The sequence below is a fragment of the Myotis brandtii genome, unplaced genomic scaffold (assembly GCF_000412655.1).
Source record: "Myotis brandtii unplaced genomic scaffold, ASM41265v1 scaffold374, whole genome shotgun sequence".
NCBI lineage: Eukaryota > Metazoa > Chordata > Mammalia > Chiroptera > Vespertilionidae > Myotis > Myotis brandtii.
The window spans coordinates 3173151-3200099 of NW_005364372.1; the positions used below are offsets into that span (position 1 = coordinate 3173151).

The window sequence follows — 26949 nt, forward strand, 5'->3', positions numbered from 1 at the left end:
TATGGGAGGGGGAATCTTTACATCGTTTAAGAGACCATGCAACATATACTTTGTCTCCCAGAGCAGACAATGTCATATTGTTTTGAAAGTTTTAACAACATTGATCCTCATGTTTTTAAACACAAAACAGTAATTTCTTCTGTGGGTGATAGTTTTTTATTATATCCCTATGAATATTTCCATTTTAGTGTCACTTATTGGTAGTAAGTAATACATGAAGATGAATTTAATTTCTTTCATGTACATTCGATTTTCAAAAGGTTTACATTTTGTACCAATAATAAAGGATCAATCAAGATTGATTATATTGAAGCATATGACTAGACTTTGGGGTATTTAAGTAAATATATTCCCTCTATCACATTCAGAGGCAAAAATTTAACCATAATACATGATTTGCTCATTTCTTTCTCTCTGTGAAATTCATCTATTGTTAACACTACCTCTATGTTCTCTACAAAATTCATTTCCCTTTATATGTTATATTTCTTTCTGTATGTCTGTGTTCTATTTTAATAATAAGTATAGCTTGTTATTCTCTTCCTAATGGGGAAGACAAAAAAAGAAGAAGAACAGCAATGACTTAAGACAAAGCAAAGTTAGGTAGTGAGATGCTTCATGATTTCCACATCTAAATTGGATCATTTAGATGACTTCTACAAGATTTAAATAAAATAATATATGCTTCATTAAAGTCACAAACCACTTGAAGGATTCTAACAATTGACTGCTTGGTGAATTTAGTTGTTAATAAGTAAAAAGTAAATCCACTAATTAGTCAACATCAATGAATTAGTTGTTCTCCAAATATCATAATAACGGAAGACACTTTAAGGCCTAGTAACATAATTCTTCCATCCTTTCTATTTTATTTGTAAGGGAAGAAAACTCAGTTTTTTAAATGTGGAATATAAACATCACATAAGAAAAGTAAATTATAGTGTAAAATTGAATTAAAATATGAAAGAAGGCCCGATGCATTCAAATTGAAGAGAACAGAAGCTGCTGCTTCTGCTGTAGATGGTATGTAACTCAGCTTTAGTGTTCTCATCACTGGGGCTTTTAAAAAAGAAGCTCTTAAAGAGAAAGGTGCCCGCACTGCACTGGTCTGCATGTATTCAGAGGTTAAGTTACCCTGGTCTTGCTAATGTGTCTAAATCAATCCTCCTTTCTACTATGTTCCTTCAATCCATTTCCCACTGGGGCACCCACTTTTTGAGAAAGATGATCCACACCCCAAAACACCTTCTCGTTCCTCCATTGTCCTAGGTCTCCTTGATGAAATACCATGTGATTTTCATGGGGGTAAAATCAGAGACATGAAAACAGGTTCCTGACCCAGCGATTTGCAGGCTTCTAGAGTCCCCGATGCATCAGACTACATCACAAAAATACCCAAGTGCAGGTCAGCCCCTGCCCATATGCTTCTCAGAGGGCAGACAGTCAAACAGTTGTCTGTCATTTAGCCAGATATCTGTTTTTGGCAGCATCCTTTCCAATATAGTTAGTACTTGAATGTACACATCTCTCAAATTCCAATGAGCACACAGGGTGCCCGCCGTGCTCCATCAGGAAACGCATCCTAGAAGCGGTAGCAGTGCTCCTAGGGGACAGGGGCAGCAAGGGTCTGCGGGCCACATCCCCACCGAAGTGTGGCCGGGCCAATTGCATGTCCCTCACCCCCAGACAAGAAAGGTGACAGGGAGTGGATGCTCCTTGAGTCTAGCTCTTCCAGAGAGAGGAGCTCCATGGTGAGGGTCCTTGAGTCCTACTGAATTTAGGGGTCTGGCCTTTCTCCATCCCCTGTGCTCTCTCTTTGTCCACTGCACCCCCACCCTACCCTCCGTCAGCGTAGGCGCAGAAGGGTTTTACACTGAAGGAGCCCCATTGACGTATGCATCCCCTCCCATTCCATCTGGATTGAAGCCCAGAAGGGAGCGAGTGGGGGAGATGCGGAGGTGGGGATCCCTCCTGTCGCTGAGTTTAGGGTCCCAGAACGAGACCAACTCAGGGCCAGCCAAGAGTATTGGTTCTAGACCCACAAACAGACCAAGCATTTCCCTCCTGCATCAACCCCTTCACTCCCAATGAGGTCACTGCGATGAGAGAGAAGCAGATCCAGAGCGAGGGGGAAGGAGAGGACGAGGAGGAGGGAGAAGCAGCCCGGACTGGGAAAGGCCATCAGACAAGGTCGCCTTTTCTGGCCGCACAGCCACTGCGAGGCACGTGGTGCTGAATCTCCTTTCCTCCGCCTGCTCAGCCTGGGGAACCGGGGACTGGCAGGAGCACTTGGTGTTACCGCGAAAACAAAGGCGAGGAGAGGGGCGGGCGGGCAAGGGAGAGAGAGAGGCTCCGCGCAGTTTGGCTCCGCATCTCCGGGAAGCAAAGCTCATCTCCTTGGCAAGGAAGGGAAGGGGAGCCCGGCGTCTGGAGGCGAAGGAGGGAGCGGGCTTCCCTGCGGAGACCGGGACGCGGCAGAACTCTGGACAGCGCCTCGCCAGCGGCACTGGGAGCTCCCGGCTGCTCCTTTTTGGAAACCCTGGGACCTGTTTCCTCTTCCCTCCTGGACTCCGACCACGGATCCTTCCTTCTGCGATCCCTGTTCGAACGGGCCCGGGAGTGGAGCCGCGGTCTTGCCTCTGGCCCGGTCAAGGAAGCGGGTCTCCGGTCCTGGAAATCCAGTCCTCGTGGATAGTGCTCCGCCGGTGAAGAAGGAAAAGTTTTGGGGTCTGGTAGGGGGAGGAAGGGGGAGGGAGTAGTGGAAGAAAGAAGGTGGATGGTCGGTTTCCCACGCTGAGCTGGAAGGAATGATGACCGAGGAAGGATGTGCACCAGCGGCCAGATTATTGGGAGCCTCTTGGTGCTCTCCGTGCTGGAGATAGGGCTGGGGGTGTCCAGCGTGGCCGTGGGGGCGGTCAGCTTCAGCCTGGCCCTCCGACAGCACAAGCCGCAGCTCGGAGACTCGTCCCCGGTATGGAGCGGGGTGTGTGTACGTTGAGCCATTTCACTCTCTTTACCTCCGTAAGGTGATGGTCAGTGTGCGTGCGTTAGTCGCCTGCTCCCCTGGGAAGGAAATCCTAAAGCTCCCGGGCTTGCATGTAGGTTCATGTTGGCGGGCTATGCCTCTTTACGTTGTCTTTTTATTTAGCCCAGCAATTGTTGTTGTTTTTTTTTCCGTTTTTTTTTTCTTCCTTACCTTGGGCTCAAGACCAAATTAAATGCCTTTGTTTAAAGTTGGGGAGGGGGGCCTTGTCACCAGCTGAGTCTGCAGAAGACTGCCCAGTAGTGCTGACGTGGTCACACCTGTCAGGGGCAGATTGTTTCGTTGACAAGGGAAATCAAAATGAAGGTGTTACATCATTGTTGTGTGCCAGGAACAAGCAAGGGTAGACTTTGTGCATTTATGTCTGAGTACACTAAAGGCAACACCAGTCTGACAAAAAGAGAAATGTGGTGTGAGTAAAAGGAGCATTTTATTCCCTCGCCGCCCCCCCTCAAAAAAAAAGCACTTCTCTGAATTTTCCCATGCTAGCTTTCTGTACTTCATCTCTAACAACTCTCTTGCAAGTTCCAGGCAATAAGTTGAACAACAAATGGTGTGGCATTTAACAGCATTCTAATTGGAGAATAACTTAGCTCAAAGAGTGCCTAGGGCTCAGAGAAAATGTCATCATCTTCTCTAGGTCAGATGGCTGACCCAAAGCGCTGCTTGTTGTTTATTTACTTTGGGTGAGTCTCCAGGAGAGCCTTGGAGACCCATCCCTCCACCAAGAATCAATAAAGTAACTTAGCACTATTCCTAGTATGGGCCTAATTTTGAAAATCAACTTTTCTCCTCCTTTAATGTATAAAGCTGCTCTATTCTTTGGGGTCTCTAGCTCCATCTTACTTTAGATAATTTATGGGGTGTTATTCTACCCCTGATAATCCATGGGCATAATTAACAATCATGGCTTAGTTACTTGTGCTTTAAGTTACTGAGAAAAAGATGATCATTTATGAGTTCAAATAAGTTTTTCCAAAGTAATTCATTTTTTTGAGGGAAATGCTAGCATTCTTAAAATTCTAGCATTCTTGAAGCATTCTGCTTTAGAAAATTTGTTTTAATATTGTAATTTTTCAAAGTGAAGTGAATGTTTTTAAATTGCAGGAGTTAAAAGAAGAATGGTGTTCAATCTAATGGTGAATTCCTCCAAGAATCCTTGTTCTAAATTCAATAATAACTTGCTACCAACCTCTGAATAATTACCTTTTTCTTTATTATACAAGTTTATCAATGCATATTTTAAGTTTAAGTATGAAAGTCTAAAGGCAAATCTTAAATCTGACATTATGTCTTATATGTAGTAGTGATTATTTTGAGAGTTGTAGTTACTATAATTAACAGAAATAGTTATACTCTAAAACTTCTATCAGGCAATTGTCAAAATGAAATGTAATGTCAACATTTAAAGCAAGAGGAAGAAAATGTGATCTTTTGATGGCTTAAGAGGGAGAAGCCTCAACTACTTTCAAATCACTTCCCCTCTGACATGTAAGAGGTTGAGTGAACAAACTTAAGTTGTCTCTAAATAGTATTGAAGTATCCTGTTTGTATTTAAGAATTAAAAAATAGTTACATTTACTTGAAATTATGTAAGAAAAATAACTAAATGATTTGTATCCCTCTTCCCAAACTATTTACTATTACCTAGATGAGTTGATGTATGTGTATATACAGAAAATGAAAATTTGAATCAGATTAGTGAAAAGCAAATAAAACAGTTATATATATAGTCATTATCATAAAGAATTATTTCCATGTTAACTGGTTCTTTAGAGTAGCCAAAATTCACCTATGATCCTAGAACAATAGTTTTGAATTCTATTCTCTGATTCAGTAAAAAATTTTAAAAACTACATGTGATTGAATGAATGGATTTGAAACTAGAATGCCCAAACAGTTGGTCACTTTTATGAACTCAAGTTAAAAAAGCAAATTTGTGAAGGAATCAATAGCAAGTTGTCATCGTTGTTTATCAAATTATAGGCTTGCTAAATTGAGTTTCTAAATTATTTTTCAGAGGTAATTTCTGATACAGTCTGAATTATCTCTTCATTCTGCCAATGATGAATTCATATAACCAACATTTATAGAGGGATTGCCATGTGCAAGGCATTTTACTATATAACACAAAGACTATTGAGATGAATCAGAATGTCTAGTAAAGGAAACATGATGGATAGATACATCACTAACTTTATCAGTCACACATTAGAGTTTGGCCTCAGAGAGATGCAGGGGCAGGTAAAGGGAAGAGAGGTGGGGACGGCCAATGAAACATCCATGGGAGAATGATTATTTTTCTCTTGATCTTACAACTTTACTGGGAATTAATGTATCACAGTGTTGAGTCATGTAGCACAGTGTGAAAGCTGGAGTCTACCTGGGTACAGATCCCGAATCTGCCATTTACTATCTGGTTGACTAGCCAAAGTTTCCTCAGACATTGTAAAATCGTGTTGTGAGAAGGCACAAATGAAATAAGGCTCTTAGTAAAAAGCACAGCATGTAGTAAGCACTGAATAGATGTGAGCAGCTAATACCGGGTGCACAGACTGGCAGAGAAGAGCATGAGGAAGGAGAACCTTTCAGGCAGCATGACTGAAGGCAAAAACCTGGAACGGGGTGGGTTATGTCCCAGGAAGAACAGGCTCCACTATTTTTCTGGGTCGTAGGTTTGTGAGGGAGCGATAGGGTTGGGAAGGGTGGTTGGGGCCAGATCACGGGAGGTTGTTCGCCAGTTCACGGCAATGAATTTATTTCTTAATATTTAAAAAAAATTAATAATAATAATAGCAATTCTTACTTTCTAAAAAGACTCCAGGGAGATGCAAAGGAAAACTAGACAGAAACTTATGAATCTCTCTGGTATTTTATGAATTAAAAGGCTGTATTATTTATGAACACAGGATGATATTTTATAATAACCTGTCAGGATAACCATAGTCTATAATCAGAGTGTGTTTTGATTGGTGCCATGAAGTTTTTTTCACACATTAATATCATTATTACAAGACTTCTGACTTAAGTTTTAGAAGTCAATGAAAATAAAAACTGTACTATGAAAAGATTGCGTCTTATATAGAGAACCCAACATCATAAGCTTTTTGTCTAGGTCAAATGCACTAAGAATCTGGACACCTATTTTGATTATATGCCCCTAAAATGTTAAATAAATAAATAAAAATATGGCTTAAAAATAAAATAGTACCAAGATAAAGGACTTACTAGTAAAATCAATGAAACTGATACTTATACAGACACTATTTTCTAATCAGGCAAAGGTTGCATCTGCGATCAGTTTAAAAGATGTGGGCATTTAGAAGGGCACAGACTATTTTCAGTCACTGTTTTATAATCAGGCAAAGGGTGCGTCTGCGATCAGTTTAAAAGATGTGGGCATTTAGAAGGGAAAAAAAATCATTTAGACTTAGAGAAAGAAAGCTATAAATGCCTTTGTAGTATGTTGCTTCTTCTTGATTCCTTTTTATAGCTGATATACAGTCACCTCATTAAAAGCATACAAGAAGACATAACTGTCAGATAACAATGAACCATTGAGTAAACTGCTTTGAAAAAAACGTTGTCATGTGAAATAGAATTGATGTGTAAGATATATTAGTGGGGCATTGAATAGATAAGGCTATGTTTCCACGTTGTTGTGTGATAGATACCTTTCTTAGTCTCCAGGGCATTATCTATGATGGGAGTGGACTATATTTACTAGGACACAGATTCATGGGTCCAAGAGAATTTTATTTTGTTGCTTTAGGTTGACAGTTGGAAATCTAGAGATTCAGAGGGCCATGCCCAGAACAACCTGTCAAGATTCTGAGTTGTAGTTGATACGTCCCCTGGTAAATTCCATTGTGTATATCTGATGATCATTCTAGAAACTAAGTCTATTAAAAGAACTTTCTAAACCCTGTTCACCCCACATATAAACATAGTCTTTTATAACATCCAAAATGTTTTATCTACATGATATAAAGTTTGAGTACTTTTTATTGCTTATTTTTCTGGAGCATACTTCTTTGTGTATCATAACTTTATCTGCTTAATAAATCTGATAATTTAGGTGAGTGAAATGTATAACATAATCAAGGCACATCCCTGTTGTGTGGATTCCCGATTCACCATGGCAACAACTCAACCAATTTTAAGATTGTGATAAAATTCATCTACTGTACATTCTGATCCATACCATAGCAATACAGATGATGTGCCATATATGAATTATAGATGCTTCAAAGTCTTATTTTTAATATTTAAATCTGCCCTATTCGTTTAAGGGGGAAAAAACAACAATCAAGTGAAAGAAATCCCTCAGTTACTTCAAATGTACAAAATTTGAAGCTAGTGTGTCTCTGACCAGATAATATATCGTCATTTGCCAGAGTCAAAATATATATAAAAGCACTATCCCATCCTAAGAAAAAATTACAATTGTATATTTATACCTTGTTTTAAATTAATTTTAACTATGCAAGTAATTAATTAATAAATTCTCATTTCAAAGGGTTAGAAAGAATTAAAACTGAAGTTCTTTCTCCTATCATATTATCTAAATTAGCCACACTTGTAAATTTAGTGTGTAATCTCATAGATATTTCTCCATGCATAAATAGTATTGTTTGAACATATGGACCAATTTGATCAATTTTCTGGATATAATAAAGCCTATTTATAAACTCTGTAGAGGTCAGGTAAAGAATCTCTTTCCCATCTGTTATACACTCTTCTTCTCAAGTGCTACTTGTTATCTACTGGGGTTAGATTAGGGAAATTAGATAATAGGCAATTAAATAAGTTAGCCAAGCCAAACTACTAGGAAATGTGGTTATTATTCAAGGAACCTCAGTCACCTTCAGTCCTCTACTTGTTGACAATTTGTTTGATACAAGCAATCTAAATAAAGCCAGTCTTTCATGTGGATGGTTTTGCGTAAAATGTTCAAGCTGGCTCTCTGCATTGACTTAATTATTAGTCAGATTATCCATTATGTGCTTTGAATATGGCCAAGCAATTTCACTTTTTGTACATTTACTTTGCCCTGAGATAATACTTAATTTGATTGGTAGGTAAGAGCATAGCCCAGACATCCCAGCTCAAGTGCTTGTTTTGAAAATTCAGTAAAAACTAGAATACACCCACCAAAGGAGGAAAAAAAAATCTAGGTTATGTTCAAATAATGTTGGGTCATTCAATTCTGAGGTGAACAAACTTTTATTTTACTACTGCAGCAAGCTAACCAACGGCTGATTCCACGAGGAATGAGGCTCCCTCCTCCCTCCCATCTGGGTCCTGGGTACAGGTAAACCAGATTTGGGGCTTTCAGGGCCCCAGCAGCAAGGTCTGGGTCAGTGCGCATCATAGCTACTGGCTGGTCATCCAGTCATTCTGGTAGTTAGGTCGTAATGGTCACTTAGGCTTTTATATATATACTAGAAGCCTGTTGCACTAAGATTCACGCAATAGGCCTTCCTTCCCCTGGCTGCTGGCACCGGTTTTCCTCCAGCACCCAGGACCCAGGCCTTTGGTCCGGCCACAGCATAGAAGCCAAGCCTCGAGGCTAGGCTTTTCCCCTCCAGCCACAGCGAGGTTTGGCTTCTCTGCTGCAGCTGCACTCCATGCCTGTGTATGCAAATTAACTGCCATCTTCATTGGGTTAATTTGCATAGTCACTCTGATTGGCTGGTGGGCGTAGCAGAGTGACACCAATTTGCATGTTTCTCTTTTATTAGTGTGTGTGTGTGTGTGTGTGTGTGTGTATATATATATATATATGTTCAAAATACTTCATTTTCTTAGTAATTTAGTCAAATTGCCAGATGGTCACTCTGCAGATAGATCTGTATTTCAATACACCAAATAGACAATGCCAGAATAATTAGATGATAGTATATAAGATCTCTGATTGATCATCTTTCTGGGATAAAGAGAGAGACAGACAAGGAGAAGAAACTATGTGACTACTTTCATCTGTGATGTTCGAAACCACACAGTCCTCATGCATACAGATCTAATGTACAAACACTTTACTCAAATTGAATGATAGTTTGGATTCATACATCTCTCTCAGTGTCACTGTGGCACTGGGTAATTTATGTATCTTCACTGAGTCAAGGAGAGCAATACCAGCATGATTTCATGGGCTGCTGTGAAGTTGCAGTGAAGCTGAGGCAATGCTTACAAAGCTGGCAGGACCACGCTGGCACAGAGCAAGGGAGCATTAGCTGCTCTTTTTGTCTCCTGTCCTCATGTGATCCATGACTGTCTGGAACCCACAGCACACCAGTGGGACACTGCTTCTCAACATTTCTCCAAGTCCCTGAATCAACTCTAGTTTGACTCATCCTTTTTTTTTTTCATGTATAGTATTTGTCTAGTTAGCTATTGATTTAATTCAGGTAAATACCTTAGCAACTTCAAAAATGTACCAAAATATCTACATCAGATAAAACTGAATGGAGAAATAGCTGCTTTCTTTTGGAAGTGGAGAGGGTGATAGAAACTCTATCATAAAAACATTCAGTAATTGGATAAATGAGCCAATTATCTAAGTTAGGCAACTCCAACTTGGGGATATCATAACTACTATTTATGTCATAAAACAAAGTCCTCAAAAAAACATATAACACTGTGTACATCTTGTCATAATGTTAAAATAAATGTACAAATTAATACTTCTAATAACTATACCTAATATCTTAGAGGCTTGTATAGTTTTGCTTGAACTACCCATGTAGCTTTTGAAGCAGTGTCTACTATATGTTGTATTATTAACAGGTATATCAATGAAGTATCTATATTTCAATAATGATTCTTATAATGTTAATTAGTGTTCATGATCTTTAGCTCTGGTATTAGACTCCTGAGAAGCAATTTTAAGTTCCATTTGTCCGTTAAATATTGGACAAAATTATGTGGTCAAGGCTAAAAGAAAATATTAGTGATTAAGTATATCACCTTGGGAGACAGGGTGGCTTGAGCTATTTATCCTGTAGAAATAATAGCAGGCATGATTTATTAGTAGTTAACTATGATTCAGATGCTTTCATATACATTATTATTTCTAATCTTACCCACTTTGTGAAGAAGCTAGTTTTTATGAAGTCTGGGTAGAAAAAAGAAATTATCTAGTGCCCACTGTTATTTAATCAGCTGAATTAGTATTTAAAGCCTGGCAGTCTTATTTCAAAATATGTACTTTTTCTGTTGCATTGTGTGGAAATTTTTAAGGAAAAGTCATTCGCTGAGGCCTGGAAAATGTAGCTATTATTCTCATTATTTCCTCCCACTCCTGACTATCTGAGTCAGGCAGGATGGCATAAAGGCCAGGTCTTGATCAGTGTTTGTATCCATTTTCCAGAAGAGAATGGCATAGTCAACTGATCAACAAACTCAAACCCCTGTTCTTAGAAGAGAGTGAGATATTCAACTAAGTTGTTCCTACCTTTGAAGCTTAAGCTTTAGCTTTAAAAATAAGACTAATGTATACATCTCAACTAATTGTTAAATATTATGAGGGCAAGTCAGGACGACACAAAACAACATATTTAAACATAGTTCATTCAAAATGAGAGGTTATCAGTGGCGGTCAAAGATGACTCCCTCATGCAGGGAGAACTTTTTCCAGGCATTGGAGATAGGGAAGGTTTCCAGTGGGCAGAGGAGATAAGATGCACTAAGATTGCTATCACCATGTGTAAGATCATGGAAGGGACAACAAAATAGTTTGTGGGGAATTGAGGAGACGGGACTTGTTAGGGCAAAGCCATGTTTATATAAAAACTGGTGAGTAAAGTTCTACTTCATTTAAATAGAATGGGACCAGCTTTAAAAGTATCCAGAAAGCCCTAGCCGGTTTAGCTCAGTGGATAGAGCATCAGCCTGCAGACTGAAGTGTCCAGAGTTCGATTCCCATCAGGGGCATGTGCCTCGGTTTCAGGCTCCTGCCCCGGTTGGGGTGCGTGTGGGAGGCAACCAATCTATGTGTCTCTCTCACATCGATGTTCTCTCTTTCTGTTTCTCCCCCTCCTTTCCACTCTCTCTAAAAACATCAATGGAAAAATATCCTCAGATGAGGATTAACAACAACAACAAAAAAGTATGCTCTTGATTCTCGACTAAGCTTGGTGAGCTCTGCTGGGTAAAACTTGATAATCATGAGGGGAAGGCAGTTAAGCCAGGCACTGCTGCTCAGTTTTAAGGCAAAACACCAGCCTTTGGTTCCAAGATGTGTATCCTGGATCAAAAGAACTACTTGAAGGAAATCTTGAAACTTGAGGGAAGCGTAAATCTACCATCATAAATCTAACTCCAACTTCAAGTGACTTCCTTGTTTGACAATGGATTTGTAAGATCGTAAGTTCCTTTTGTTCAGTTACTCTTACAGCTGCCTGACATCTATATATATAAAAGCCTAAGCAACCATTATGACTGGATGACTGGCCAGTAGCTATGATGTGCACTGACCACCAGTGGGCAGACGCTCAACGCAGAAGCCGCTCCCTGGTGGTCAGTGCGCTCCCACAGCCAACCTCCCACGGCTGGCCAACCTCCCATAGTCCCTCCCCCCAACCAACCTCCTGCAGCCCTGATCGGCCACAATGACCAGCCAGATGGAGGAACCTCACGCACTCCACAGCCAACCTCTCGTGGTCCCTCCCCCAATCAGCCCCGATCAGGACTGTGCGAGAACAGCCCCAAATTCATGCACCAGACCTCTAGTATAAAAATAAGAGACATTTATTTCACTGGAGGTGTCAGCATGACACAAAGAAATGAAAATAGGTTGTGGAGGTATGAAGACTTGGGTTCAAATTCTAGCTCTAGAATTTCACAGTTTTTTTAAGTTTGAGTTACATTATCTCACTGAGCAATCAGCTAACTCATCTGTAAGATAGCAATACTACTCCCTATCTCACAGAGTTGTTCTAAAAATCAAGCGTAATACTTATATGGGCTTTATATATGTTAGGTATTCAATAACTACGAGTGGTCCACAACAATGGCTGCATGCTTTTGCCATACTTCTCCATTTTCTGGATGTGGTTTCTATTTATGTATTATAGACATTTTATTTGTATACATATCTGAAAGGAAGCTTATTGTGAGACCATTGATGAAATTGACCTTAGACTCAAGATTTGGTAACATTTAGGTCATGTACTCTCTCTTAGAAAATATGTACTTTTCATAACCAATTTGGGGAATTAGTAGTTAATTGCGATTTAGTGTTCCAGGGATATTTTCCAGGTCAATATTGGGATAAAGAAGAATAATTATTGTTTACTAAATTGAGATTTGTGTTTGATTTTCTCTTTATTTTTGGCTGGGCTGTTGGGTATCTTAGTTCTCGCTCTAACTTGTTTCCTGCCAAGTATTTTCCTGCATGAATTACTCTGAGGAATTAAAATAATAGTGATAATTATGATGTCAATAATAACAGAAATGGCAGCTTATGTTAATGGTATACTACATTGCCTATGAATTTCATCTGCTTTCATTATACCATGTTATTTCAGCAGATGAGGTTCTCATTGAGGGATGAGAACCTAAAGGGTTTAGGATTTAGTGACTTAAGATCTGAAAGTGATATCGACAACAGGAGTAGGCTAAGAACCTAAACCACTGGAAGAAAACATGTGTGTATGTGAGGGGGAGATGAAGAGATAGGCAATTCGTTGGAGGAAGTTCACAATTGTCACTCATATGCAATATAAGCTGCCTTCAGGTTGCTAGTGCCCTGACTTGGGGGCGTGTTCACAATGCCGTGCCCCTCTGTCAACTGTAGCTCATTTCCATAACTGGCCTGCTTTCCGAAATGGCCAAGCATGTTGGATGGACATTCATTTGTGGTGTTGACAATTCCTGGGAAGAGCAGAAGCTCTGTCCTCTAGTCCCCTGGAGTCTCTGGCCATTTTCAACTCTGGGAGGACCAGTCACAAGTCATATACTCATAGTTGGCATGTGGCCAAAGGTTATTTTTTTTCTATCCTCTTCACCAAATCCATCTTCCACATTGTAAACTTGGTTATATTTTCCACATGTATCAAGCTGCCAGCGTTATTTTTGAATGTTACCCAAATATATGACAAACCTAAGTTAATTTTACTCATATATGACATGAAGGAATCTTAAACATAAAAATATAAACAAAATCATGCAAACTGGGAAAACCTAATTTGTAAAGTTACCTTAAGTTATATAGAACTATTTTATATTGAATTTTAATTATGAAATATATCATACACAGGTCCTGAGTGTAATGTATATAAAATGTTTAAGTTACTTCAGTAAAGAGAATGTAATTGACAACATTATCTATACCTGGAGGCTCCATATTGGTTGCATCCTCCTTTACTGCCTTTCAAAGTAAATGTTTATGTAAGTTTGAATTTTTAAATTTATTTAATTATTGTATTTGGCAATAATTAAAATAAAATAACAAAAAATTGGGATTCAGGAGATAAACCCTTCCGATTCTGTTACTGCTATCTAGGAGACATTTATTTTGTTTTGTTTTAAGGACTAACATGAGCAATGACTATACCTAAGATTTATTTGGACAATTGACACTTAAACATACTTCAAATGCAAACTCCCACTGACCCAAATTCACAAGTTTAGTTGTAATTTTCCTTGCTACTGTTGGAGCAGACACAACTCTCACAGCAAAGAACCTATTTAGTGAGCATACTCAAAATATTCAACAGATTATTTTTTAAAAAGAAAAACTATCATAACCCAGAATTGAACTGGACACAACGCATCATGAATTAACTACAAGAAAGGTTGGGTTCCATGATCACTGAGGGGGACATGTGAAGGAAAGGCATTCTGAGGATCAGGGCTGATTTTCTCTGTGCAGTGAAAGGTCTGGGTCTTGAGCCAGGAAAAAGGTCCTGAGATTTTTGAACTTGGATTCATTTAGAAGAGCTTGGCATACCAATCAGCTACATGCCATGCCCCTCTATCAACTGCAGCTCATTTCCGTAACTGGCCTGCTTTCCGAAATGGCCAGGCATGTTTGACAATTGCTTCTAAAATTCATTCTTGTGTGTTGCTGGTTTCATTCAGTTACTTTACAGTCTCTAAAAAGGTTTCTCTCAGTACCTGCTGTGATCCGTTTACCACTGTGGGGTTTTTATTTCCTTCTCTCCCTTGAGTACTTTTGGTTTAATTTCTTTGTTTGCTGTGGTTGCCTTTGAGCCCATGCTATCTGCTATAGCACCAAGATGGCCTGGTGGTAATGGAGGACTGCTTATCACACCAACTTATCTGTTGTACATATTATCCTCTTGGTATTTTATTTTTCTGTGAAGGTGATTATATTTGTGAGATGTTGTGGCTTTATTGATAAACATGTACATTTACCCTTTTCCAGTTGAACTTTGGAAATTTTCAGAATTCTCTGGAGTGGCAGAAACATGGTATATGGATCTATGTGCCTTGCTTTACTTCAGTGTTCTTTTTGGGGGCAGAAAACAAGAAATTGTTCTAGTTTAAGAGGAAAAATGAACACTGCCTAATTAGCAGGGTTTTCCATGGACTAAGGAAAGAGAGAAATATAAATAGAAAAGTGACTTTTTAAAAAATTTATCTTCATTGTTGAGAGTATTACCGATGCTCCTCATCCCCCCCCAATAATCCCCTCCACCTGACCCCTGCCCCACCCCACTACACTATTGTCTGTGTCCTTGGGTTATGCATAGATGCATATATGATCTTTAGTTAATGTCTTCCCGTCAGTCCTCCCCTCTTCCCTCTGAGATTTGTCAGTCTGCTCTAGGCTTCCCTGTTTCTGGACCTATTTTGTTCATCAGTTTATTTTGTTCATTAGATTCCACAAATAAGTGAAATCATCTGGTATTTGTCTTTCTCTGACTAGCTTAATTTCACTTAGCATAATACTCTCCAGGTCCTTCCATTCTGTCTCAAATGGCAAGAATTCCTTCTTTTTTAAAGCTACATAGTATTCCATCGTGAAAATATACCACAGTTTGTTTGTTTTTTATCCATTCATGTACTGATGGGCACTTGGGCTGCTTCCAGATCTTAGCTATTGTAAATAATGCTGCTATGAACATAGGGGTGCATATATCCTTTCTGATTGGTGTTTCTTGGGATATATTCCTAGAAGTGGGATCACTGGGTCAGATGGCAGTTCCATTTTTAATTTTTTGAGGAAACTCCATACTGTCTTCCACAGTGGTTGTACCAGTTTGCATTCTCTCCAGCAGTGTACTTTGGTTCCTCTTTCTCTACATTCTTACCAGCACTGGTTGTTTGTTGATTTATTGATGGTAACCATTCTGACAGGTGTGAGGTGATACCTCATTGTCATTTTAATTTTCATCTCTCTGATGATTAATGGTGTCGAGCATTTTTTTCATATATATGTCTCTTGGCCATCAGTATGTCCTCTTTGGAGAAGTGCCTACTTAGGAAAAAGTTACTTCTTTTTAAGATAAACACTAGGCTAAAAAGACAGAAGAATTGGAGATAGGAGATCCAATTAGAAGAGAGCAGAGGCCACTGAGGAGAGCAATAAATATAACAAAGGCAGAACAAATCCAAAGAGCTGAGTTGTGAGATAGTACAGCTCAGAGCCCAGGACTCCCAGGGCTAAGACTAAAGACATAATACATTCAACAAATATTATTCCTCAGAGCATATAATCTATGCTCTGGGTTAGATTTGGAGGATCTAGCAGTGAATACAATAATCGTGATCCCTGATCTTCTAAAGCAGTGGTTCTCAACCTTCCTAATGCCGCAACCCTTTAATACAGTTCCTCATATTGTGGTGATCCCCAATTTCATTGTTACAAATTGAACATAATTAAAGCATAGTGATTAATTACAAAAACAATATGTAATTATATATGTGTTTTCTGATGGTCTTAGGCGACCCCTGTGAAAGGGTTGTTCGACCCCCAAAGGGGTCGCGGCCCACAGGTTGAGAACCGCGTTCTAAAGCTTAATTTAAAAAAGAATATAAACAATGAACAAATAATGCACAAATTAATAAGTACAGGTTGTGACTTGTTAAACAAGAGAAATATAGGCTTATGAAGAATTTAACTGTATTAATAATAAGAGAAGCAGGGGAAGCATTGCTAAGAAAACAATACTTTCTGAAGGAGAATGAGGCATTACCCAGATTAAGAGGAGGAAGAGCGATGTTCTAAACCAGCGGTTTTCAACCTGTGGGTCACAACCCCTTTGGCGGTCGAACGACCCTTTCACAGGGGTCACCTAAGACCATCCTGCATATCAGATATTTACATTACGATTCATAACAGTAGCAACATTACAGTTATGAAGTAGCAACGAAAATAATTTTATGGTTGGGTCACAACATGAGGAACTGTATTTAAAGGGCCAGAAGGTTGAGAACCACTGTAACCAAAGGGAACAGCATGGGTAAAGACCCTGAGATAGAAAAAGCTTGGTGTGTTTGAGAGACTGAAAGAAGACTAGGGTGGCTAGAACATGGCAAGTAAGCAGGAAAATATAGAAGGCCCTAGTAGAGGTGGGGAGGCCCATGGGAAACACTCAAATAGGACACATGCTACCGTACTTTCATTTTCCCCTTAATTATAATAGGAGCCACTTGGGGCTGCAGCTTAGAAAAACATTTTAGAGTCGGACAAGTTAAGAAGTCACAAGTCTAGTTAGGAGGCTACTAGGATGTAGGATACAATGGTTACATGGATAAGAGTGAAAGAATAAGATAAAAATAGAGAAAACACAGATATTTGAGACACAGAGTTGACAAGACTCTATGTTTGATTAGATGCCATTGTAAAGTGGCAAGAATGAGTCTCAGATTTTGGGGCCCAGCAACTGATAGGATGCCATTTACTCTTTTGAAAATTAGATGCTTAGAGAAGGTAAAACTCCTATGTGTGTATGTGTGTGTGTGGAGTCGGGGTGGGGGTGACTGTACAAGGGGAGGAGATATCAAGGATCTATTAAGTTAAAGGTGCCTGTGAGATATCCAAATGGAGAGATGTTGTGGATTGTTAGATGGGTCCAGAGTTCAGAAGACAGGATTATGCTGGAAATAGGAACATGGGAGTAGTGTATAAATACATTAAATACATGTAAATGTATTTTTTAATGTTTTTCTTGATATTTAGAGAGAGAGGGAAAGATAGAAGTGTCATCCATCAGCTACCTCCTGCAAGCCCCCCACTGAGGATTGAGCTCGCAACCTGGGCATGTGCCCTGACTGGGAATAAAACCAGTAACCTTTGGGTTCATGAGTCAATGCTCAACCACTGAGCCACACCAGCCAGGCCATGTAAATGTATTTAGAACCATGTGACTAATTGAACCACCCAAGACAAAGCCTTTTGTTGCTATAATATTTAAAAGTTTTGATGAGAATATAGATACTAAAGAGACTGGGAATTTTTGACCAGAGAAATACGTTGAAGACCAAGAGAGTATGGTGGTCAGGAAGCCCAAAGGAGAGGGCTTCCATGTAAGATGAGGACTGAAAGGTGGAAGTCATGGCCTACCTTAGCATGAGTAGTTACAATAAAACAATGGGCGTGTAAGCAGCCTGAAGTCTGCTAAAGGGAGAATGGGAATAAGAACATGGAAATAGCTCAGTGTAGACACCTCCTGGTGAAGGGAAGATGGGCCTGTGCAGAGAAATAGAGCACCAGATGTAAAAAGACTTGGAATCTAGAAAGGTTTTTACTTAAGGGAGATTTTGGAACACTTTGAACGCTGGTGAATAATTGAGTAGAAAGTGAAAATACAAAGAGAGAGGAACTCTGAGTAGGTGAAGTGTGATTGAATTTAGAGCTGAAGTGGAGGTTTCATGTTGATAAGTTTTATCTTTTTCTATTGTAATAAAAAGAGAGCAAGATGAATATGGTAAAGATGTGGAGTTTTTCACACTTCAGGGTGAGTGGTGAGAGGCCTTTCTGATGGCCCCTGTGTTTTCTGACTCATCAGAGATCTGATAGCTAGGGCAAAGAAGAAATAGAAGTCGGGTTTGAGGAAAATATCATTAAAATGTTTCTTTCCCTGTTCGGTTGAGAATTATAATTTGCACAATAAATCTGGATCGTGACCTAGGAATAATTTATTCAGAATTCATCACTTCACAGATAAGCAAACTGGAGCCCAGAAACTAGCACAGCTGATACAGAACCGGGACGAGTCCAAGTCCTGGTCCACCATGATTTCCACAGATGCCTCAAAATATTACAGATCCTTAAAATAAGTGCTCAGCCAAAAGGAAAATGCAGTTATTTGGCTGCTGCCCCGAACTGAATAAGGATGATCTCAAATTACTGGCACCGCTAAGCCATCACAGAGATATAATAAGCATTTTAACAGATTTGAGGGGTTTCCTTCCAGTTGGCGTTTCAAGGAAACAACTTTCTACAAAAATAGTCGTGTGTTCTCTACGGTGCTTTTCCAAAGAAATTGAAGCTAATTTTTTAAAGTTTGCGAATGTTTCCAAACCCACAGAACTAGTGATCAATTTAGGTTTTGAAGGAAATTCAGGAAGGCTTAAAATACAGATTCTTTTTTTTTGGGGGGGGGGTATATTTTTTATTGTTGATAGTATTACAGCTGTTTCCCGTTAACCTCTCATTTACTCCCCGCAACCAGCCCCCCAGATCTTCACCACTTTATTGCCTGTGTCCATGGGCTATGTCTATCCTATATAATAAAAGCGTAGTATGCAAATTGTCCCCTAGACCAGGAGGTCATCCGGGAGTTCAACCAGGGGGTAAAGAAGGGAGGGAGTACCCGGCCGGCAGCCAGCAGCTGCTAGGGACCCTACCAGTGCATGAATTTCGTGCACTGGGCCTCTAGTAGGTATATAAGTCCTTCCCCCTAACCCCACATCAAAGTATGTCAGTCTGTTCCTTGCCTCCCTGCTTTGGGTCTTATTGTATTGGTCAATTCATTTTGTTCATTAGATTCCACAAGTAAGTGAGATCATGTGATATTTGTACTTTGCTTGACTTTTTAAAAAATATATTTTTATTGATTTCAGAGAGGAAGGAAGAGGGAGAGAGAGATTGAAACATCAATGATGAGAATCATTGATTGGCTGCCTCCTGCACGCCCCCTACTGGGGACTGAGCCCACAACCCGAGCATGTGCCCTTGACTGGAATCGAACCTGGAACCCTTCAGTCTGCAGGCCAACACTCTATCCACTGAGCCAAACTGCCCAGTAGTCGGCAAACTGCAGCTCGCGAGCCACATGCGGCTCTTTGGCCCCTTGAGTGTGGCTCTTCCCAAAATACCACGTGCGGGCGCGCATATACAGTGCGATTGAAATTTCGTGGCCCATGCGCAGAAGTCAGTATTTTGTGGAAGAGCCACACACAAGGGGCCAAAGAGCCGCATGTGGCTCGCGAGCTGCAGTTTGCCGACTACTGGGCTAGGGCCTTTGCTTGACTTTTTTTAAAACAGGATTTCAGTTGTCCTTTTGCAAGTACCAAAAGCATTTGGGAGAGGAGAGGTTTTTCCCCCACTTCTCCTACTAACCTGAACTTCATTCATTCATTTATCTGATTATCAACAAATATTCATTTGAACTTCTTATATATGCAAGGTCCTGTGTTAGTGCTAAAGTATTAAAGATTTAAAAAAAATACCTTATGGAGTGACAAATATACAGACATGAGTATCATATACTTTGTTAGGTTTTGACTAGGAATGTATAGCGAAGTTGAAAAGTGCTTCACAAAAAAAGTTAATATTTACACTGGATCTTGATGTTTAAGAAAGAATTTTCAAAATAGGAAAAAAAAGAATTTTCAAGTGGAATGAAAAAGTAAACATTTATTGGCAGCTGCCATGTCCCACAGCCAAAGCTAAGCTCTCTCACGTGGTTGCCTCTTTTAAATTCATAATCGTGTGGTATTTGAATTAATCTCCTCACTTGTATAAAAGGAATAAATATGTATTTAGTGTCACAGCACTATGATATGTGTCAGGGGAGATACTAGAGAAATGTCTGAGTAGGAGGAAAACAGGGCCATGGAGATCAGTGATCAGAGAATGTCAGGGCTGGGAGGACCTCACAAACCCCATCCATCCAACTCCCTCCTTTTAAAGATCAAGCCCATGGACTGGCCTAATGTAAGTAAATGGCAAAGGCAGGCTGAATGGGAGCCTGGGGGTTCCGCTCTACAGTGCAGAACTTTTTTCTCAATAGTGTGTAGCCAGAGCCTTGTCAGCTGCTTGTACAAGATTCCTTTCTGTGTTCTACTGTTTAGAGTCGCAATTATAATATTACTAACACTTTTATCACATAATCTCCCCTTTTTAAAAATTCTGCTGCTCTTCCCTCTCTTTTCATTGCTTTCCTACCTAGTGGTTCCTTTAGCAGGACTGATCTGAGTGAGATAGTGATGGTAAACTTTAAATGCAGCACTTTGCTAAGAATGTGAAGATAGATCATATGCTGGAATTTGACTCTAAGGTCTTTATAGCCGGTGGGGGAAATGATCTTGCATATTAAGCACGTAAATTCTCCTAAGTGCTTTACATCTGTTGTTTTCTCTAATATTTACAGCAATTCTATGAGGGATGTACTCTCATGCACCTAATTAAAGAGAACACCATGATACCATAAATTGAGAATGTCCTCAAAGTAACACAGCTGGAAAATGATGGAGCCATGACTCAAACCCAGCCACTTGGACTCTAGATCAGCCTCTCTTAATCACTAACGTAAAGAAAATAAAAACAAATAAATATAGAACGTCATGTATGCTAATTCCATGGATGCACAAAAGAAAGGGAAGAGGGGGACAGATGGCTTCATGGAGGATGCCTCTTTGGGGGCAAGCTTGAGAAAATGAAGTAGAGAGGGACTGATGGGAGGTGAGGAGAGAAAGGCATTTTAGGTGGGTGGAGGCATGATCCGCGGAAAGCTTGAGAATGGTAAAGAGCATGTCGGTTTCTGAGCACAGAATGTGTAGGAGGAAGAGAGCCCGGAGAGGTAGGCTTGACCTGTGAGGAGCTTGAGTACTATGCTATGAAATTTGAATTATATATTTTTTAAAGAAATAGACAGGTACTAAACATGTTTTAAAGGCTTTGCGGATAGGAGTAACATGAGTATTTTAGGAATAATTGCCTAGTCAGCAGTGCAAAGAGTTAGAGCCAGGGGGTTTTATGTGCATCTTTCATATTAAAATTTAGAATCAGAATGAAGGGTAACTCCAGTGGGAATGGGAATAAAAAGGGAAAATGTTTATGACCCAGCCATCTGGGCCCTGATTACAGGCCAAGAAGCGTGTACAGACATTGAAAAGAATGAACGAAGGAAAAAATCATGCTTAGAATGAACTTAGAATGACAAAGGGGAATCTGAAGCCAGGGAGAGTCTCTAAAATAATCCAGGGCTGGTGAGGGCCTGAACGAAATAACAGGGTCGCTGTGGATGTAGAATTAATGGCACACCATCATTGATTTGATGGGAATGCTATGGAAAGGGGGGCAGAATCCAAAGTGCCTCTGAGGTTTTGAGAGAATAGTAGTAAGAGTAATAAAAAGTCATGAGTAGAAGCAGATTTGAGAGTTATTTTCTGAGTGTTTGGAACTGACAGTAATCCCTGTGGATCTATTCAGTGACGCTGAGCTTCTGGCTGCGAGCACACTGAATTGCAGCCTGATTGTAGGCTGAGCTAAAAATAGACGAAGCTTTCATGATGACCAACATCCTGTGTCATTCTCTGGTCTCTTGTAACATGAACCCACTTTGCACATGACATTTTGCTTTGAAATATCACATTTAGAGGCAAGTAATATCAGGACCACTTGAAAGGCTTCCCTTGTATCAAATAGAAATTAATACATTTGATCATTACTTTCTAGAGAGTGTAGTCCACTTATAAGCCTTAAAGTCTTCATCATTGCAGCTCAGCATAGCAGGGCCAGAAGAAGCTGGAGGGAATTATTATACCCAAATCCCTGGATACATATTGATTTGATGTCAAACAACCCACTTCCATGAAGGAGACAATGTAATCAAATATACACATGGGTTGGCATAAGGCAAGATTCTATAAATAAGAAAAAAAAAGAATGTATAAAATATATTTTTTAATTTTTCAGTAATTCAGACACTGGTCTGTATCTATCAGATGCTCAAAAATATTATAGTTTTTATAATTATGAGTAACTCATTTATATATGCTCTATTGGGTATTTAGAAATCATAACAAGTTCAATATGAGCATTAGTTCAATCCTTCTAATAGCACTATAAGTATTAGGATACCTATAGTGTATAATTTTATCGATGGGGAAGTTTAAGGAGCTGCTTGAAGCCCCACTAATATGTTGCATAGCCAGATTTAAAGCCCATGCCTTCCTGACTCCAAAGTCTGTACTCTTTACAGTTAAGCTGTCCTCCATCCATTTCTTTTTGTAAAATTTATCTTTATTGTTGAAAGTACTACAGAAGCCCCTTCCTTTCCCCCTTGACCCCTTCTAGCCTGCACCTGACCCCTGCCCCAGGCCTTGCCCACACTATTTTCGGTGTCTATGGGTTATGCATATATGCATATATAATCTTTGGTTAATCCCTTTCCACCCACCCACCTACTCACCCCGACTTCCCTCTGAGATTCCTCACTTTGTTCCACACTTCTATGTCTCTGGATCTATTTTGTTCATCAGTTTATTTTGTTCTTGAGATTACACATGTGAGTGAGATCATGTGATACTTGTCTCCCTCTGACTGGCTTATTTCGCTTAGCATAATACTCTCCAGGTCTCTCTATGCTGTCTCAAAGTGTAAGAGGTCCTTTTTTGTTTGTTTGTTTGTTTGTTTGTTTGTTTGTTTTGCTGCCACTGCTGCATAGTATTCCATTGTGTAAATGTACCACAGCTTTTTTACCCACTCATCTGATGGGCACTTGGGCTGTTTCCAGATCTTAACTATGATAAATAATGCTGCTATGAACATAGGGGTGCATATATACTTTCTGACTGGTGTTTAGGGTTTCTTAGGATATATTCCTAGAAGTGGGATCACTGGGTCAAATGGGAGTTCCATATTTAATTTTTTTAGGAAACTCCATACTGCTTTCCATAGTGGCTGCACCAGTCTGCGTTCCCATCAGCAATGTACTAGGGTTTCCTTTTCTCCACATTTTTGCCAGCACTTGTCATTTGTTGATTTGATGATAGCCATTCTGATAGGTGTGAGGTGATAATTCATTGTTGTTTTAATTTGCATCTTTCTGATGATTAGTAACTTTGAGCATTTTTTCCTATGTCTCTAGGCCATCCACTTTGGAGAAGTGTCTATTTAGGCCCTTTGCCCATTTTTTAATTAGATTGTTTGTCTTCCTTTTATTCAGTTATATGAGTTCATTATATATTTTGGATACTAACTCCTTATGAAATGTATCATTGGCAAACATGTTCTCCATACAGTGGGCTCCCTTTTCATTTTGTTGATGGTTTCTTTTGCTGTGCAGAAGCTTTTTATTTTGATGTGGTCACATTTGTTTATTTTCTCCTTTGTTTCCCTTGTCTTAGGAGATGTATCAGCAAACATATTGCTACAAGAGATGTCTGACATTTTGCTGCCTATGTTTTCTTCTAGGATTTTTATGGTTTCGTGACTTACATTTGAGTCTTTCATCCATTTTGACTTTATTCTTGTGTATGGTGTAAAGTTGGTGGTCTAGTTTCATTTTTTTGCATGTATCTCTCCAATTTTTCCAACGCCATTTATTGAAGAGACTGTCTTTACTCTAATATGTGCTCTTGTCTCCTTTGTCAAATATTAATTGAGCATAATGGTTTGGGTTGATTTCTGAGGTCTTTGTTCTGTTCCACTGATCTATATGCCTCTTCTTATACCAGTACCAGGCTGTTTTGATTACAGTGGCTTTGTAGTATAACTTGATATCTGGTATTGTGATCCCTCCAACCTTGTTTTTCTTTCTCAAGATTGCTGTGGCTATTTGGGGTCTCTTTTGGTTCCATATAAATTTTTGGAGTATTTGTTCTAGATCTGTGAAATATGCTGTTGGTATTTTAATAGGGATCCATTTCTTTTTTTAATATATATTTTATTGATTTTTTTTACAGAGAGAGGAAGGGAGAGGGACAGAAAGTTAGAAACATCGATGAGAGAGAAACATCGATCAGCTGCCTCCTACACACTCCCCACTGGGGATGTGCCCGCAACCAAGGTACATGCCCTTGACCAGAATCGAACCCGGGACCCTTGAGTCCACAGGCTGATGCTCTATCCACTGAGCCGAACTGGTTAGGACGGGATTCATTTCTTTTAAATCCTGTCTATGAAGAGCTGGCTCTACAACCCAGGACTTAGTGGACAGCACTCATAGATTGACCTTTATTTAGGGTGAGAAGTGACCTGAAGCATAAACATGGCTCCTCTAAGGCTTCAGAGTAGCCAGCAGCTCTACCTGAAAAGTGAAGAGTCCCCTTCTTCCCATTTTAATCTCATCTGCTAGTCAATGCACAACCACCATGCTATCTGTCTGCTATATGTTTCCTTCCAATATTTCTGTTTCCTCTTCATATGATTTATTAGGAAAAAACATGCCAACCTGCTTCTTCCTAGTTCTACCCTAAACCCCAAAATAACGATGATGTTGTTTTTCTCTATTCAGATGCCTCCTTATTTTTCCCCAAGAAATGAGTGTAAAACTTAAAATTTTGTTGCACATTTAACCATTCTCCTCACCTTGTTTTAAGTATTAGAGTTACTTCTCTCAGACACCTTTGAAAACAAAACATTATTCAAGGAAATGAGCTTTGGGAAACTGTAACCTTTAAAACAAATATTTAAAATAATATAATACACGATATTTCCTCCTTTGGAGATTTTGAAGCTGTATTTTGGGTGTAAATTGTGCAAGCCTCACTTTATTTCCGAGGGAATGACATTAATTTGATTGAGTTCTGTAAAGTATAGAACAATCTGTAAAGGAAGGGAATTGGATAATGGATGGTATTTGTTTATAAAGGTCTAAACATTGTAGATCTCATATATTTTAACCTCTGTTGTCCTATTTGGGAGTAGAAAGTGGCCTGGAATATCTAACAACAGAAGGCCACTGCTTAAAAATATCTATCAGCCAACAGCAAATTTCCACTAGTTTAGGACACGTATTAATTCTACAAATATCCCTAAGGAGGGTAAATATTATGGACTAGACATAGTGATCATTAGGGACCTCAATGATCTGGAAATTTGCCTAAAAGAAGTATCTTGTTGAAAGAAAAAGTTCTGCCAATTTATTTATTTGCTTTCCAGACAGTTACTTTTTTCTTAAGGAGAAACACAACAGAACATTCGGGAGTGATCATGAAGATAGCCAAGAAACCAGGGCATGTTTGCCCCAGAGAAAACACAGGTTAAGGCGTACTTGCCTTAAAATGTGGACAATGGGTAGATACAGAGATAAAGGCTTCCGGCTTAATAGAAGAAAGAACTTTCTGATGATCAGAGTTACTTAAAGATGAAAAGGACTGCCTTTCTTTTCTTTTTTTAAAAACATATTTTATTGATTTTTTACAGAGAGGAAGGAAGAGGGATAGAGAGTTAGAAACATCAATGAGAGAGAAACATCGATCAGCTGCCTCCTGCACACTCCCTACTGGGGATGTGCCCACAACCCAGGTACATGCCCTTGACCGGAATCAAACCTGGGACCCTTGAGTCCGCAGGCTGATGCTCTATCCACTGAGCCAAACCAGTTAGGGCAGGACTGCCTTTCTTAATGGACAAGATTGATCCAAACTGCAGAATCTTGTCAAGTATATGCAAATAATATAGTGATGTTGGTCACATTATGAGTCACTGACATCCTAGCTTACTAAGTAGGAGAATTGTTTGTGAATGTTGTTTATTTGGAAGCAGGAACAGGGAGTAGGACAAAGGAAGGAAGATAAATGGAAGAGAAGAATCTGGAGGAGCAGTTAATGAATACAAAGCCAACTCCCCAAACCCCTTGACCTTCTCTTTCATTGGAAACAGAAGTTTCTAGGACATTTAGCACTGCCCTGGATGACTACCAAGGTTCTGACGTACACATAAACAAGAAAATGTTGTTTCCCCCACATGGATACTAATTTTTGTGTGTGTAAAACCCACCCAACTGATATGTTGGAATTTAAGTGAATGCCCTTTGGGGATTCTGTGACTTAATTCAAATATATATTCACATGGTGGGAACTTAAAACCAGAGAGGGAAATATTTGATTAGTTCTTTCCATATTACACTTTATGTCCTTCTGTGTTTTTAAGAAGGGTTGTCTCTGCTGGCTTATTTTCCATCTTGTTCATGTTCATTAATTCCTCTAAAGGCTAAAGCCATAATCATTGGTTTATATAATGTAACCAGAACAAAGTTCTCGAAATAGTAAATGAAATATTCTGTTATTTTATATAGTTCACTATAGAGAATTGGGAAAATAAAAAAGAGCAAAAACAACATTAAAGTCAGCAATCACTCCACTACTCAGAGATAATCACTGTTTATGTTGTGATATATTGCCTTAGCTTTGTTAGTATCAAAATAATAATTTTTGCAATATAAAAAAGTACATAATATTTTGTATTCTGTTATGTTAAAATTAAAATGTGTTCATAAGTGTTATAGGCATTAAAATGTGTTTATAACATAAGTGTTATAAGCATTTTATCATAGCCTAACACATTCTAAGAAAACATGATTTTAAAGACTAAATTTTAGTTAGTTAGCCCAGTCTTCTTCTTCAGGATACTTCCATACAATCTATACCTCCTAAAAAAATATTTGCTTTTTCTCATTTTAGTAGACCTCTCCAACTTCCTACCTTACCTCAAAGCTAAACAAAATGTATTCTTTATCAAGATAAACTCATTTCTTCAT

At 39.2% G+C, this 26949-nt stretch overlaps 1 protein-coding gene across 5 annotated transcripts in view; it reads left to right on the forward strand.

Annotated features, from left to right (window-relative positions):
• The first annotated feature begins 2711 nt into the window (after window positions 1–2711).
• TMEM196 (transmembrane protein 196) overlaps window positions 2712–26949 on the forward strand; it is a 44845-nt gene continuing 20607 nt past the window's right edge. For 2 of the 5 annotated variants that reach the window (XM_005872307.2, XM_005872309.2), the window contains exon 1: window positions 2712–2989. In XM_005872307.2, coding sequence (XP_005872369.1) covers window positions 2825–2989 — 165 coding nt within the window. In that variant the 5' untranslated portion in view covers window positions 2712–2824. The remainder of the gene's footprint in view (window positions 2990–26949) is intronic. The other 3 variants (XM_005872308.2, XM_005872306.2, XM_005872305.2) reach the window with 2 other exon arrangements.